Source organism: Brassica napus, chromosome A3 (genome assembly GCF_020379485.1).
Source record: "Brassica napus cultivar Da-Ae chromosome A3, Da-Ae, whole genome shotgun sequence".
Classification (NCBI taxonomy): domain Eukaryota; kingdom Viridiplantae; phylum Streptophyta; class Magnoliopsida; order Brassicales; family Brassicaceae; genus Brassica; species Brassica napus.
In genome coordinates, this window is record NC_063436.1 from 35,852,887 (window position 1) to 35,866,425 (window position 13,539).

The following is a 13,539-nucleotide window of genomic DNA, read 5'->3' on the forward strand; positions in this document are numbered from 1 at the left end:
GGAGAGAGAAAAGTCTCCTTTATTGTATAAGATTACACATTCCCTTTGTCTTTCATCTCTTCGAGTTGTAGCGCTAAAGATTAGCATAATAGTATCGAAGGAATCTAGGTCGACTTCCTTGAGCGAAGATTTTATTCTTGGGATGCCAAATCTCACTGAGAACAGGGGTTTTTATTGGGTAAACTGTTATTTGGATGAAATCTTTATCCTTTTGTCTTGATATCTTAGCAATGTCTTAAGTTTTCATTTACTTTTGGTTAGGAATAGTTATCTGGGAGTGGGAGCTTAGTTGGCATATTGAACTTTCATAAGTAACCTACCATGTGATCAGAACTAGAACCATCCAAAATAGTGTTGGCTCTGAGCATGTGCTCAGTAGTCAGTAGTGTACGCATTGGGTCTCTTTATTCTTACATTCTTACAAAATAAATTTGGATCTCAATTTGTGAAATCCCAGATAATTCAAATAGAAGACGAAAAAGATTATCCTACCACAAGGCACATGTATACTATAAGCCGGGCCTGGTCCAAAACATGGGAGGGGACCATAAAGTGTAGTTATGAGTTCAAGAAAATTGTCTTTGTACAAACATCAAATTCTATTTTAATGAACCTTATAAATTTTGTTTCTCCAACACGAATGGAGGTTCAGATCTGTCAATGTCTTCCTATAGAAACTGTGTTGATATCAAATTCTTTGATTTGGAAACTAATATTGTGAGGGATTATATCGATTTGCAGTTAGGTGTGTAGTTGTGTACTCAAAAGGGGTCTCGGTGTTAATGCCAGGAGACAGTGTACCTACATTCATTGCTCGCCATGCACCCGTATCCACACCTGCAGACCGAAATTCCAACACTCGAATTCAAGGATGTTAACAATTCTTTTTTTTTTTAATTGCGAAGGTTAACAATTCGAGAATTGCATTATTCATTTTATTTGTTTTTCTGCGATTATTGCAGCTTCATTCTTAGATTTGAGGTGGCTGTTATGAGTATCTCTTAATAACTAGAGGATCCAAACTTCAGAACCTTAAGTATATATGTATTCAAGATTTGCTACATTTTAATTTTTGTTTGTTTCATAATGCGTACTACAAGAAAACTAGTTGAACGGGAGGGGAATGTGTTCACTGTCGGTGTGAACTTAAATGGGGAGGAATATGTTACTGTCGGCCGGTTCAATTATTAAGCCCTAACCCAGTAAGCATTATGTTGTTTAAAGTAGATAGATGTGGTAACATGTGTTTCTGGTCGTTAGATTCGTCTTATGTTATAATACGATCTTAGATCTCTGACATAAACTTTTGTCTCTAACCTTCATTATTATAATTGTTTTCTTCACATTCTATTATAAAAAAAAAACAGATCCTCTGTAAGTTCCAAACTGGTGTAGTGGTGTGTCAGCTATACGGATTTCATGAATTATATTGTTACAGAACAAGAGTATCGCCTGCTTTTGCAGAGTTTTTTTTTTGTCAAAATGTTTGTTATAGTAACTGAAAATGTTTTTTTTCTTTCTAGAGCTAAGTATCATCTATAATTAAAGGTATGAGTAGGTTTTTCCGCTAACACCCGCAAACGCAGCTTTTGCGGTTGGTAGCGTTGTTAGCGTTTTGAAACAATCACCCAAACCGCTTCAAACCGTTCTAAATCTCATAAATTCAAAAGTTGATTCCAGCTAGCGTTTGCGGTTGCTGGCGACAGGAGGATACAAAAAAATTCTTTTTTTAAACAATATAAATACAAAATAAAAATAAAAATATTCAATAAAAATTTTAAATTGGAATTATAAAAATACTAAAATCTGTTATATTTTAATTAATATTATATATTTCAAAATAAAACTATTTTCTATAATTTTTAAAAATATAACCTTATATATATAACTTTTATATTTATTATGATTTTTGATATTTTTGATATTTTTATAATTATATAAAATCTAAATATTATAATTTATTATTTAACTATTGCTGCATTTGCTAGTTAACCAGTCATAAATATCCTGCAAAAGCACTAATTTCTAACCGTAGAACCAGTCATACAAATCTCTTAAAACCGTTAGAAACCACAACCACCCGTGTAATACTCCGCCCTTCAGGACAAAATGGTCGAGATCGATAAAGTAAAAATTTAGAGTCAAGCTTTTGGGAATGAAAGTATGATGATGAATGTTGAATTTGATCATATAAAACTCGACATGATTCGAAGAAATTAGAAGATTGGTCGAGCATCTACTTGGAGTTCGAATCGCGGGCGATAAGGATCGATCGAGAAGTTTTGAAGTTCGAGGTGGTCGGAGAATTGATCGTGAGTGAACCATGACTCGAATAAGCTGCTGGACCATGGTTAGACAATGTGATAGATTGATCAGAAGAACGTTTTGGAAGCATCACGTTTTTGGAAGCACGGTGTTTTAGAAGCTCGACGTTTTAGAAGAATGACGTTTCTTCAGCACAAAGTTTCCCGCAAAACTTCGTATCAGTAAAATATTATGTTGGAAACATAATATGTCGGAAGCAAGACGAGAATTATGGAATTATGGAATTTCTCGGGAAAGCAAGCACGACGGGATCGAAATGCAATGGGAAAACCCCAAATGGGATGAAAACCCTAATTTCGGTATTATGGAATTTCTCGGGAAATTCGAAGACTCGAGAAATATTTTTCGTCAAGGTTAGAATTCAGATTGAAGTTTATTAAAAATATTCAGCTCAACAGAACGAGAGCGGAAAAATATTCGGGGTTAATCGCGGATCAGAAATTTGCCAAAATGATCGAAATCAGATAAATAAACCGAGAAGCTCGAGGTGGCTTCATCTATGGGATAAGAACGTGGTGGAAACCATCCAACAAGCTGAGTGTCTATAGAAGCTCGAGATGTTGCCGTGCATTGAAGCAACACATCCAGCTTGACATGTAGAAGCACGATATATCGCGATGCATGCAACCGAAAAATGCTGATCGACATGTAGGGAGTCGTGTGTAGCGTCGCATGACTCCAGCCATGCAGCAAGCCATCTGAACGTGGATGTGTCTTATTACATGTGACTGAGACATGCATGAGGGCATGTGTATGCCCGTGTGTCGCCGCACATGCAACCGGAAGCATGCGGGCTGACACACAGTCGCCGGTGTGGCTCGATATTACTGGTCGGTGGTTTCTATAAATACCCAGCCATCCCCTTCTGTTTCAGACATTCATTACACACAAAAGCCACTTCAAAAACGTGGTAAGAGAGAGAGAGAGAGAAAGAAAGTGGCCGACTTAGAGTGTAGTCAATTCTGAAGACCGATACACCACCATGAAGCCAAGTTCTCTCCAATCGATGATTCTCTAGAATATGACGTGGAAGCTCTATCCATGTCAGTCCGTCCAAGGCAGTCAGTTTCCTCTATAGTCAAGCGGAAGTGCTGTCCGGAGTTAGTTCAGGTCCACGGGTTCAGATCAGTCGAAGTTCTGCTCGATACTCTGCCGGGAAGTCCGAAGAACTGTCCAGAAGCTAAAGGAGGTTCTGTCCGAGTCCAGATCAGTCTGTCGAAGTCTGTCAGTTTCTACATGGTGAAGCCGAGGTTCTGTCCAAGTTGAGACCAGTCCAGCCCAGTCCAGTCAGTTCGTCCCTTGGGGTTTGCCATGTCCTCTCCGATCAACCAACTGTTTCTCGCCTAGAACACTGTGAGTAGGCTTGTTTGAATTCCACTTCAAATTTAGGGTAGTTTTGTGAGTTGGTTTTGTTTGAGTTCCACTTGGAGCTTAGGTTATATCACGTCGCATATAAAGTAGAATTCTCACGCTCTTGCATGGTAGAGTCCTTAGGGTTATTTTATTTATGAAACCGGACTCAGTTTAGCACGGGCTAAGCTGAGATGAAAGGAATTAAGACTGAGTTAATAACCTGACTAGGACTAGGGCTAGGTTGCATCATGTTTTCTATTATTGCGTGTTGATATAGTTGAGTGCAGGTTCCCGTTATCTTTAATGATAGTTTCTCAGCGGGAGGCTGAATTATCTGGGTAACGGTTTGATTGAGTTGTTTAGTATTGATATTGTTGCTTAGTTGTTTAGTTGTTGGTGTTAGTGGTCTTAGGCCATACAGGCCGAATTACTGGTACTATTGTTTACTGTTGTAGAGTCGAGTATCTAGTTAGGATCTGAAACTTTATCTTTTGGTTAGATACTAGATTGAGTTTGTGTTGTGTGAGTGTGCTGACAGTAGGTGCGTAACCCGCTCATACTAGGCTTGTTTAGGGGTTGATTAGTGTTTTCTCGCCCTTGTATTCAGCGGGTTCAAGGAAACCCCTTATTTGCTGGATCGTAAAGACTCTGATAGACGGGGTCATGGCCTATGATTGAGTATTACCCGACGGTGTAATGTGGCAGTAATCCGAAAGAATGTGGGCTGTCGTGCGGTGAGACGATGGACAGTGGGCCTCGGTCGGTTGAAAATTCCTTCTTTTGGTCTTTGTGGTAGGGAGATAGGATATTGCCGATAGGGCAGTAGGAATCTAACGTCACTGTGGCCCGAGTTAGTTATATATATTATATTGTATTTCGGGTTGTTAAACCCTAACTTATTTCGAGGTTGAGTTTGGTGGTGAGCTATCATAAGGCTAGTTATCTTACTATCTTTTTCCAGCTGCGTATTTCTGATATTGCTTATTATTATCCGTTGAATTGGGTTGAATTATTATTAGGTGAACTTCTCGCTTTAGATTGTTTGGGGTGGGATAGCGAGAGGTTGTATTTGTTAGTTGAGGATTGTAACTCACTGAGTAATGCTAGATTACTCACTCCTCACTCGTTGCTGTTTTCAGGTGACCAGTAGTGAGCTTGTAGAGGTCGTGGGAAGCTAGGCCGGCTGGTGTAGATTTGCATCTTTTTGGTTAAAGCGTTTTGAGATTAGAAGTATGTTTCTTTCGCTCTCTTGGCATGCCACCACTTGTATAATATTTTGTGTGTTGCGAACCATGTATTATATGAAATAAATAAAGCAAATGTTTTGTGCAAACGACTTGTTGTTACTGATATTAGCTTGTCCGAGCTAACATAACGTCAGATTGGGGTACGGGTTGAGAAGCCTTAAGCTTTGATCTGACAGGACGTGTTAGTGGGCGGACTGGCCTAGTCACGAATTGTACTTTTTGTGACCTTGGCCGGATCACCCATTAACCCCTCATGTAGCGTTCCTGAACCTTGGTAGACGGTCGGCCCGTCGGTCATGTTCTTGTTTGATTGTTGGCCGGTGGTTTAAGCTATGCCTAGGACGGTTTGGGGGTGTTATAGAGGTGGTATCAGAGCATGGTTTCATCCACCCGTGTAATACCCCGCCCTTCGGGACAAAATGGTCGAGATCGATAAAGTCAAAATTTGGAGTCAAGCTTTTGGGAATGAAAGTATGATGATGAATGTTGAGTTTTGATCATATAAAACTCGACATGATTCGAAGAAATTAGAAGATTTGTCGAGCATCTACTTGGAGGTTGAATCGCAGGCGATAAGGATCGATCGAGAAGTTTTGAAGTTCAAGGTGGTCGAAGAATTGATCGTGAGTGAACCATGAGTCGAATAAGCTGCTTGATCATGGTTAGACAATGTGATAGATTGATCAGAAGAACGTTTTGGAAGCATCACGATTTTGGAAGCACGGCGTTTTAGAAGCTCGACGTTTTAGAATAATGACGTTTCTTCAGCATGAAGTTTCCCGCAAAACTTCGTATCAGTAAAATATTATGTTGGATGTCAGAAGCAAGACCAGAATAAAGCAGAACGGGAAGCAAGCACGACGGGATTGAAGCACAACGGAAAAACCCGAAATGGGTTGGAAACCCTAATTTTGGTATTATGGAATTTCTCGGAGAAGTCAAAGACTCTGGAAATATTTTTCGTCAAGGTTAGAATGCAGATTGAAGTTTATTAAAAATATTCAGCTCAACAGAATGAGAGTAGACAAATATTCGGGGTTAATCGCGGATCAGAAATTTGCCGGAATGACCGAAATCAGATAAATAAACCGAGAAGCTCGAGGTGGCTTCATCTATGGGATAAGAACGTGGTGGAAACCATCCAACAAGCTGAGTGTCTACAGAAGCTTCAGGTGTCGCCGTGCATTGAAGCAGCACATGCAGCTTGACATGTAGAAGCACGATATGTCGCGATGCATGAAATCGAAGCATGCCGATCGACATCTAGAGAGTCATGTGTCGTGTCGCATGCACTCCAGCCATGAAGAAAGCCATCTGGACGTGGAGTTGTCCTATTACATGTGATTGAGACATGCATTAGGGCATGTGTACGCTCGTGTGTCGCTGCACTTTTAACCAGAAGCATGCGGGCTGACACACAGTCGTCGGTGTGGCTCGATATTACTGGTCAGTGGTTTCTATCAATACCCAGCCACCCCTTCAGTTTCAGACATTCATTACACACCAAAGCCACTTCAAAAACGTGGCTAGAGAGAGAGAGAAAGAAAGTGGCCGACTTAGAGTGTAGTCGATTCTGAAGACTGATACACCACCGAGAAGCCAAGTTTTGTCCAATTGATGATTCTCTATGATTGTGACATGGAAGCTCTGTACAGATCAATCCGTCCAAGGCAGTCAGTTTCCTCTATAGTCAAGCGGAAGTGCTGTCCGGAGTTAGTTCAGGTCCACGGGTTGAGATCTGATGCAGTGGATAGATAGGTTGAACGGTCGATCTAAGAATTTAGGGTTCTTCGAGACCTGTACTTGGATCGATCAAGAGTTTCTTTCGATAGCTTCTTGAGACCAACTTCCTGAATAAGATGAATTTAATCGAATCTTGTTCAAGACAACTTAAAATAGATGAATTGAATCAAATCTCTTTTAAGGTAATAAGCAAAAGCTCTATTATTAATTATCAAAGTCTGAATACAGCTTTAGGTTTCAATGCCTATTTATAATAAATCCTTAAATCAAGAAAACCCTAATCTTAACTAAAATAGGAAAACCATTAATATATAGAAAATACAAATAAAAGGTAATTATCTAAATTAATATAACTAATAAAATAAATAACAAGATATTTGGAAATATTCCAAATACTTATCTGCATCATTCTCTCTGGGTTGAAAAAGATTCGTCCTCGAATCTTGAATAGGTTTTTCGTGGCTGAAATCTTCCAATATTTATCTTCAAATCCGAAATTTTCATAAAACCGAATCTTCTGACTTTCCCCGAAATTTGCACGTAACTCGTCCTGCACGGATTTTGCATGGATCTTGTCATGCCAGAATTTTGCACGAATCTCGTCTTGTCCGATTTTTGCACAGACGAAATTTGCAAAAGAATCTTCACTGAAAACGAAGTCGACAACGCAGACATCATCTTCATAGACATCGTAGATCGGATCACCATAGATCTCTCGATAGATCTCATAGTTTTCTTCTCTCTCAACAAAGGGACTTTCGTCCTGGATAGGATAGATGTTCGCACTCACCATGACATCCAGAATCGTTCTTCGATTAAGAAATCAAAGAGACGCAGCTCTGATACCACCTGATGCAGCGGATAGATAGGTTGAACGGTCGATCTAAGAATTTAGGGTTCTTCGAGACCTGTTCTTGGATCGATCAAGAGTTTCTTTCGATAACTTCTTGAGACAAACTTCCTGAATAAGATGAATTTAATCGAATCTTGTTCAAGGCAACTCAAAATAGATGAATTGAATCAAATCTCTTTTACGGTACTAAGCAAAAGCTCTATTATTAATTATCAAAGTCTGAATACAACTTTAGGCTTCAATGCCTATTTATAATAAATCCTTAAATCAAGAAAACCCTAATCTTAACTAAAATAGGAAAACCATTAAAATATAGAAAATACAAATAAAAGGTAATTATCTAAATTAATATAACTAATAAAATAAATAACAAGATATTTGGAAATATTCCAAATACTTATCTGCATCATCCTGATGCAGCGGATAGATAGGTTGAACGGTCGATCTAAGAATTTAGGGTTCTTCGAGACCTGTTCTTGGATCGATCAAGAGTTTTTTTCGATAGCTTCTTGAGACCAACTTCCTGAATAAGATGAATTTAATCGAATCTTGTTCTAGGCAACTCAAAATAGATGAATTGAATCAAATCTCTTTTAAGGTAATAAGCAAAAGCTCTATTATTAATTATCAAAGTCTGAATACAACTTTAGGCTTCAATGCCTATTCATAATAAATCCTTAAATCAAGAAAACCCTAATCTTAACTAAAATAGGAAAACCATTAAAATATAGAAAATACAAATAAAAGGTAATTATCTAAATTAATATAACTATAAAATAAATAACAAGATATTTGGAAATATTCCAAATACTTATCTGCATCAAGATCAGTCGAAGTTCTGCTCGATACTCCGCCGGGAAGTCCGAAGAACTGTCCAGAAGCTAAAGGAGGTTCTGTCCGAGTCCAGATCAGTCTATCGAAGTTTGTCAGTTTCTACATGTTGAAGCCGAGGTTCTGTCCAAGTCGAGACCAGTCCAGCCCAGTCTAGTCAATTCGTCCCTTGGGTTTGGCCATGTCCTCTCCGATCAACCAGCTGCTTCTCGCCTAGAACACTGTGAGTTGGCTTGTTTGAATCCACTTGGAATTTAGGGTAGTTTTGTGAGTTGGTTTTGTTTGAGTTCCACTTGGAGCTTAGGATATATCGAGTCGCATACAAAGTAGAATTATCACGCTGTTGCATGGTAGAGTCCTTTTGGTTATTTTATTTATGGAACCGGACTCAGTTTAGCACGGGCTAAGCTGAGATGAAAGGAACTAAGACTGAGTTAATAACCTGACTAGGACTAGGGCTAGGTTGCATCATGTTTTCTATTCTTGCGTGTTGATATAGTTGAGTGCAGGTTCCCGTTATCTTTAAAGATCGTTTCTCAGCGGGAGGCTGAACTATCTGGGTAACAGTTTGATTAAGTTGTTTAGTATTGATATTGTTGCTTAGTTATTTAGTTATTGGTGATAGTGGTCTTAGGCCATACAGGCCGGATTACTGGTACTATTGTTTACTTTTGTAGAGTCGAGTGTCTAGTTAGGATCTGGAACTTTATCTTTAGGTTAGGTACTAGATTGAGTTTGTGTTGTGTGAGTGTGCCAACAGTAGGTGTGTAACCCACTCATACTAGGCGTGTCTAGGGGTTGATTAGTGTTTCCTCGCCCTTGTATTCAGTGGGTTCAAAGAAACCCCTTATTCGTTGGATCAGGAAGACTCAGATAGACGGGTCATGGCCTATGACTGAGTATTACACGATGGTGTAATGTGGCAGTGACCCGAAGGACTGTGGGCTGTCGCGCGGTGACCCGATGAACAGTGGGCCCCGGTCGGTTGAAAGTTCCTTCTTCTGGTCTTTGTGGTAGGAAGATAGGATATTGTCGATAGAGAGGAGGAACACGAAGTCACCAGGGCCCAGGTTAGAGTGTTGTGTTATTGTCTCGTAAGGGTTATGGAACCCACGAGTTAGCGTAGCACCGATATACGGTGTTACGAGTTAGATCGAGTCGTAGTTACTCATAGTTATTATTGTGGTTGTGGTTGATTTATTTGCTTGGAGGTTCTGACATTAAGTTCTAAGTCTGGCTTAGGTACCAGATTAGGCTTTTGGTGTATTTCGTTTGTGTAGACCTGACATTGGCTTGTATGTGTTTGAGGGATTGCTTGTGAAGGGTGGTGAATATTATAAGCTATGCGGTATCATTGGTTGGTCGATCATGTTCTTGTCTGATTGTTGGTCGACCGGTTAATGATACTTGTATAGTCTAAGTGTCTAACACTACATGAGTACTGAACTCAGGCGTATATATGGTTAACTAGGAATCGATTGTTGACTTGTTTTAAATGCATATTCTCATTACTTGAAGCTAGATCATGGTAAGAGGCCAAGTCTAACTTAGCCTTAGCTTTTGATTGCATGATAGGGGTAGAGTGATTGTTATTTTGGGTTGTCTGGGTTAGATTCTAGGTTGCGGGTAAAGGCCGCCAGCTCACTGAGTAACATTAGGTTACTCATCCAACTCCGTTGTCCTTTTTGCTGGTTGCTTTAGGTAAGGATGATCGGATCGCTTGGAGTTGGACGTTAGGACTGCCGGTGTAGATTTTCATGCCTTTTGTAAACGGTATTGTGAATTGTGTTATGTTGACTCGATTTGGCATTAGGTCGGGCTCAGTCTTGAATTATTCAATGTATGAATATTTCCTAAATCAATAAAATTAATTGTTTTATATGCGCTTCATGAGTACTCTGATATTTGACTAGTCCGGTATAACACAACGTTAGGTCTTGGTACGTGTTGAAAAGCCTTAGGCCTCGATCTAACGGAAAACACTAACTCTAGGTACGGGTTGCAAAGCCTTGTGCCTTGACGCAGCGGGACGAATTAGTGAATGAACTGGTCTATGTCGTGAAGTAAATTTTGCGATTCTGACCGAATCATCCCTAACCCATCACGTAGTGCTTTCAGACCATGGTGTTGGATTGGACGGTTAGTCATATTCTTGTTTAATTGTTGGCTGGCCGGTTGGCTCATTCATCTCTAACCCTGGGTGTTGGAATATCGATCGGTCATGTTCCTGTTTGATTGTTGGCTGGACGGTTCGGGAGTGTTACAACCCGCATCCGCAAACTTCCACAACTGCAGCCGCAGCTGTTGCGTTTAAACTAGTCAAACTCTAAAATAATTGTTGTGTGGAAGATAAAGAATATTGACAAAAAAAAATATAAGTTTCAAAAAAAAATGTAAAGTTTCGTGATATTATATAAGAGAGATGAATTATCTTTATGGTAGTATAGATCTGAAACCATGTTATGCATGTGACTAGAAAAATATATAGATAGTATAATTTTAGATCTTTACACATTTCTTTAGCTTCTTCTAAACTATTTTGAGAAGTTTTTTTCAACTAAGCAAATTCATTGTGTAAAGAGATTTTTCTTACCTGGACTAAAATTTAACATACCTTTTTATCAACGTAAATATACCAAGATTCAAGAAATTGAAATTTGCATGGGTATTATTCATCAATCATCATTACTATTGAATTATTATTATAAATTAAAGCTACTTTGGGGTAGTTGGTAGTATTATTTTACACTCATATAAATTTATCAACTGTCCCAAGATATCACAATAAATACTCTTCGAAGTCTCTCCCTTCACAATCATCTTCTCTCTTGCTGTCACCTAAAAGAGTAGTACTAATCTCTTTCTCCGATCAAACAACATCGTCTTCTCTCTCCCTTTCTCTCACATGGGTTGCTGCGTTAGCTCCGGCACCGCTAATCGGACCAACGAGAACGTGTCTGATAAGAACACAAACAATGTCGAAGAAGAAACGGTCGTCAAAGAAGTCTTGTCCGAGACAACATTTCACAGTAGTTCCTTTAATGTCCAAAACTCAGCCATGGATGATCCGATGAACAGGAAGATTCTGGAGACAGAGAAGGAAAAGTTCAAAGTTGATCCGGGCTTGTGTATGAACCGACCCGTTTCGATTGACCCTGAAGAAGGATCAGAGGTTTCGGAGATATGTAGCTTGAGGTTGAGCGAGAGTGTTTCTTCAATGACTGTGATGAATGGTTACGGTGAGGAAGAAGTGAAGCAGAGGAAATCTCAAAGATCTCCGACAAAAACTCGGACCCGGGTCACGAGTAATAATTATCCGACCCGAAGAACCGATCAATCTCCTCGAAAGAGAATCAACGGAGTTTGTAATACTGGAGCGAGAGTCGGGTCGGGTATGAGAGACCCGCGTGAGAGATCCGGAAGAAGGTCGAGATCGCCGGCTACAAATAGATCCGTGATGGATTCGAGTCAGACTTGGGTGGGTGGGGCAAGGACTCGGAAGAATAGTCCGTCTCCGGGTCGGCTTAGGGTAGATCCGAATAAAAACACGTCGGATCAGCAACAACATCAAAACTACGGTTATACCCCTGAAGAGTTGTTAGAGAACCCACTTGTTTCATTAGAATGTTTCATATTTCTCTGAAGAAAATAATATTCCGAGAAAGACGTTTTTCTTTTGTTTTAAAAACAAATTGTTGACGCTGGTTCTAACATGTAACTAGATCTCGATCCGCACAATTACGCGAATTTTTGTTTTTATTTATTTTTATATAAATATTTTGTTTTCAATTCTAAACTAGGTGGACCGCCCGCACGCATGTGCCGACATTAACATTAATATTAAATTGATATTATATTTACAACTATATAATACTTATGTTACGTGTATATGGTTAATATGAAAGATTTGATGTTACATATTGATATTTATATTGTGTTCATATGAACAAAGAATACATTAGAACGTTTAGAAAACGATCACATTTAACAATAATTTTAAAACATCAGAAAAATATAATTGAGAAAAAAATAAATATTTCACGCATACCCCAATAAAAAAATCTGCCATGAAATATTAAAGAGAGATTTGAATTACCTGAGATTTATTATCATTGGTTTCATTGTAACAACAAAGATGATTTACGGTTTCCTTCTCTAAGCCTTGAGTCAGAAAAGAGGTAATTCTAACAAAAATATTTAAAGATGTAAACAATCCTCAAAAGATAACAAATTATATAATTGATAGGACAACGTCAATGAGTTTCAAAGTTTTTAAAAATCTTTGAGATTACCTTTGGCTCTCAGACGTACCGAAGAGGATCACGCACAATAAATAAATTGCACTTGATTAGCATACATATCTTATATTATATTCTTAATAAGTGATTTAACTTTATAAAAAAAAAATTACCTTTTTCGAAAGGGATGATCAGTTTCTGGATAAACAGAGTCATCTCTTTTTGTTAGTTGAATCACTACTGATGCAAAAATATAGATAGAGATACAGCATGGAGAGGAAGAAAACAAAAATAAACCGAGAAGAAGAATCCCCCATAAATTTACCAGTAATTGTGTTCCTGTCTATGAGTTACTTATTGATTATCATACACCTGCGCAAGATCACAAAAGTAGAATTTAAATTAGAACGATCAAAAACATATGAAAACTTAAAAGATAGATGCGTGAAACTAATGGGGATGGCGTGATATTTATATAGCAAATTAGCTTCTTTTTTTTGACAACAACACATTCACAGACTCATATTGACTCTGTAAACCAAATCGGTAACTCTGCATCCATATGAACGACGAAAGACGGTTGTTTCCTAGCACTACGTGCCAAGCTATCCGCCTTTATGTTCTCCGTTCGGGATACATGGATGACGTCTGAGTTGATGAAGCTTCTTCGTAAAAGCTTAATATCTTCCAAGTAGCTTTCAAAATATAGCAAATTAGTTTAAGTTTCTAAATGACCTAGCTTTCAAGAGAAGCTATGAGATATAATATCCTCTAATAAATTTTAATTCATTTATGAGTTAGAATATCTTCTAATAAAATTTTAAATATTAAATGGATGATATTAGGAAAGAAGATATCTCGTCAGTTGATTACAACTGGTTTTTTGATAAAACAAATCCCACTATAAGGATTTAAATAATAGATAATAAGGAAAGAATAAGGAATTTTA

At 38.4% G+C, this 13,539-nt stretch overlaps 1 protein-coding gene across 1 annotated transcript; it reads left to right on the top strand.

Moving 5' to 3' along the window:
• Nucleotides 1-10,687: 10,687 nt before the first annotated feature.
• Nucleotides 10,688-12,141, top strand: BNAA03G60090D. Its single transcript, XM_013871214.3, has one exon. The coding sequence runs from the start codon at nucleotides 11,258-11,260 to the stop codon at nucleotides 11,993-11,995; it is 738 nt and encodes a 245-aa protein (XP_013726668.1). The 5' UTR covers nucleotides 10,688-11,257; the 3' UTR covers nucleotides 11,996-12,141.
• The last annotated feature ends 1,398 nt before the right edge of the window (nucleotides 12,142-13,539 follow it).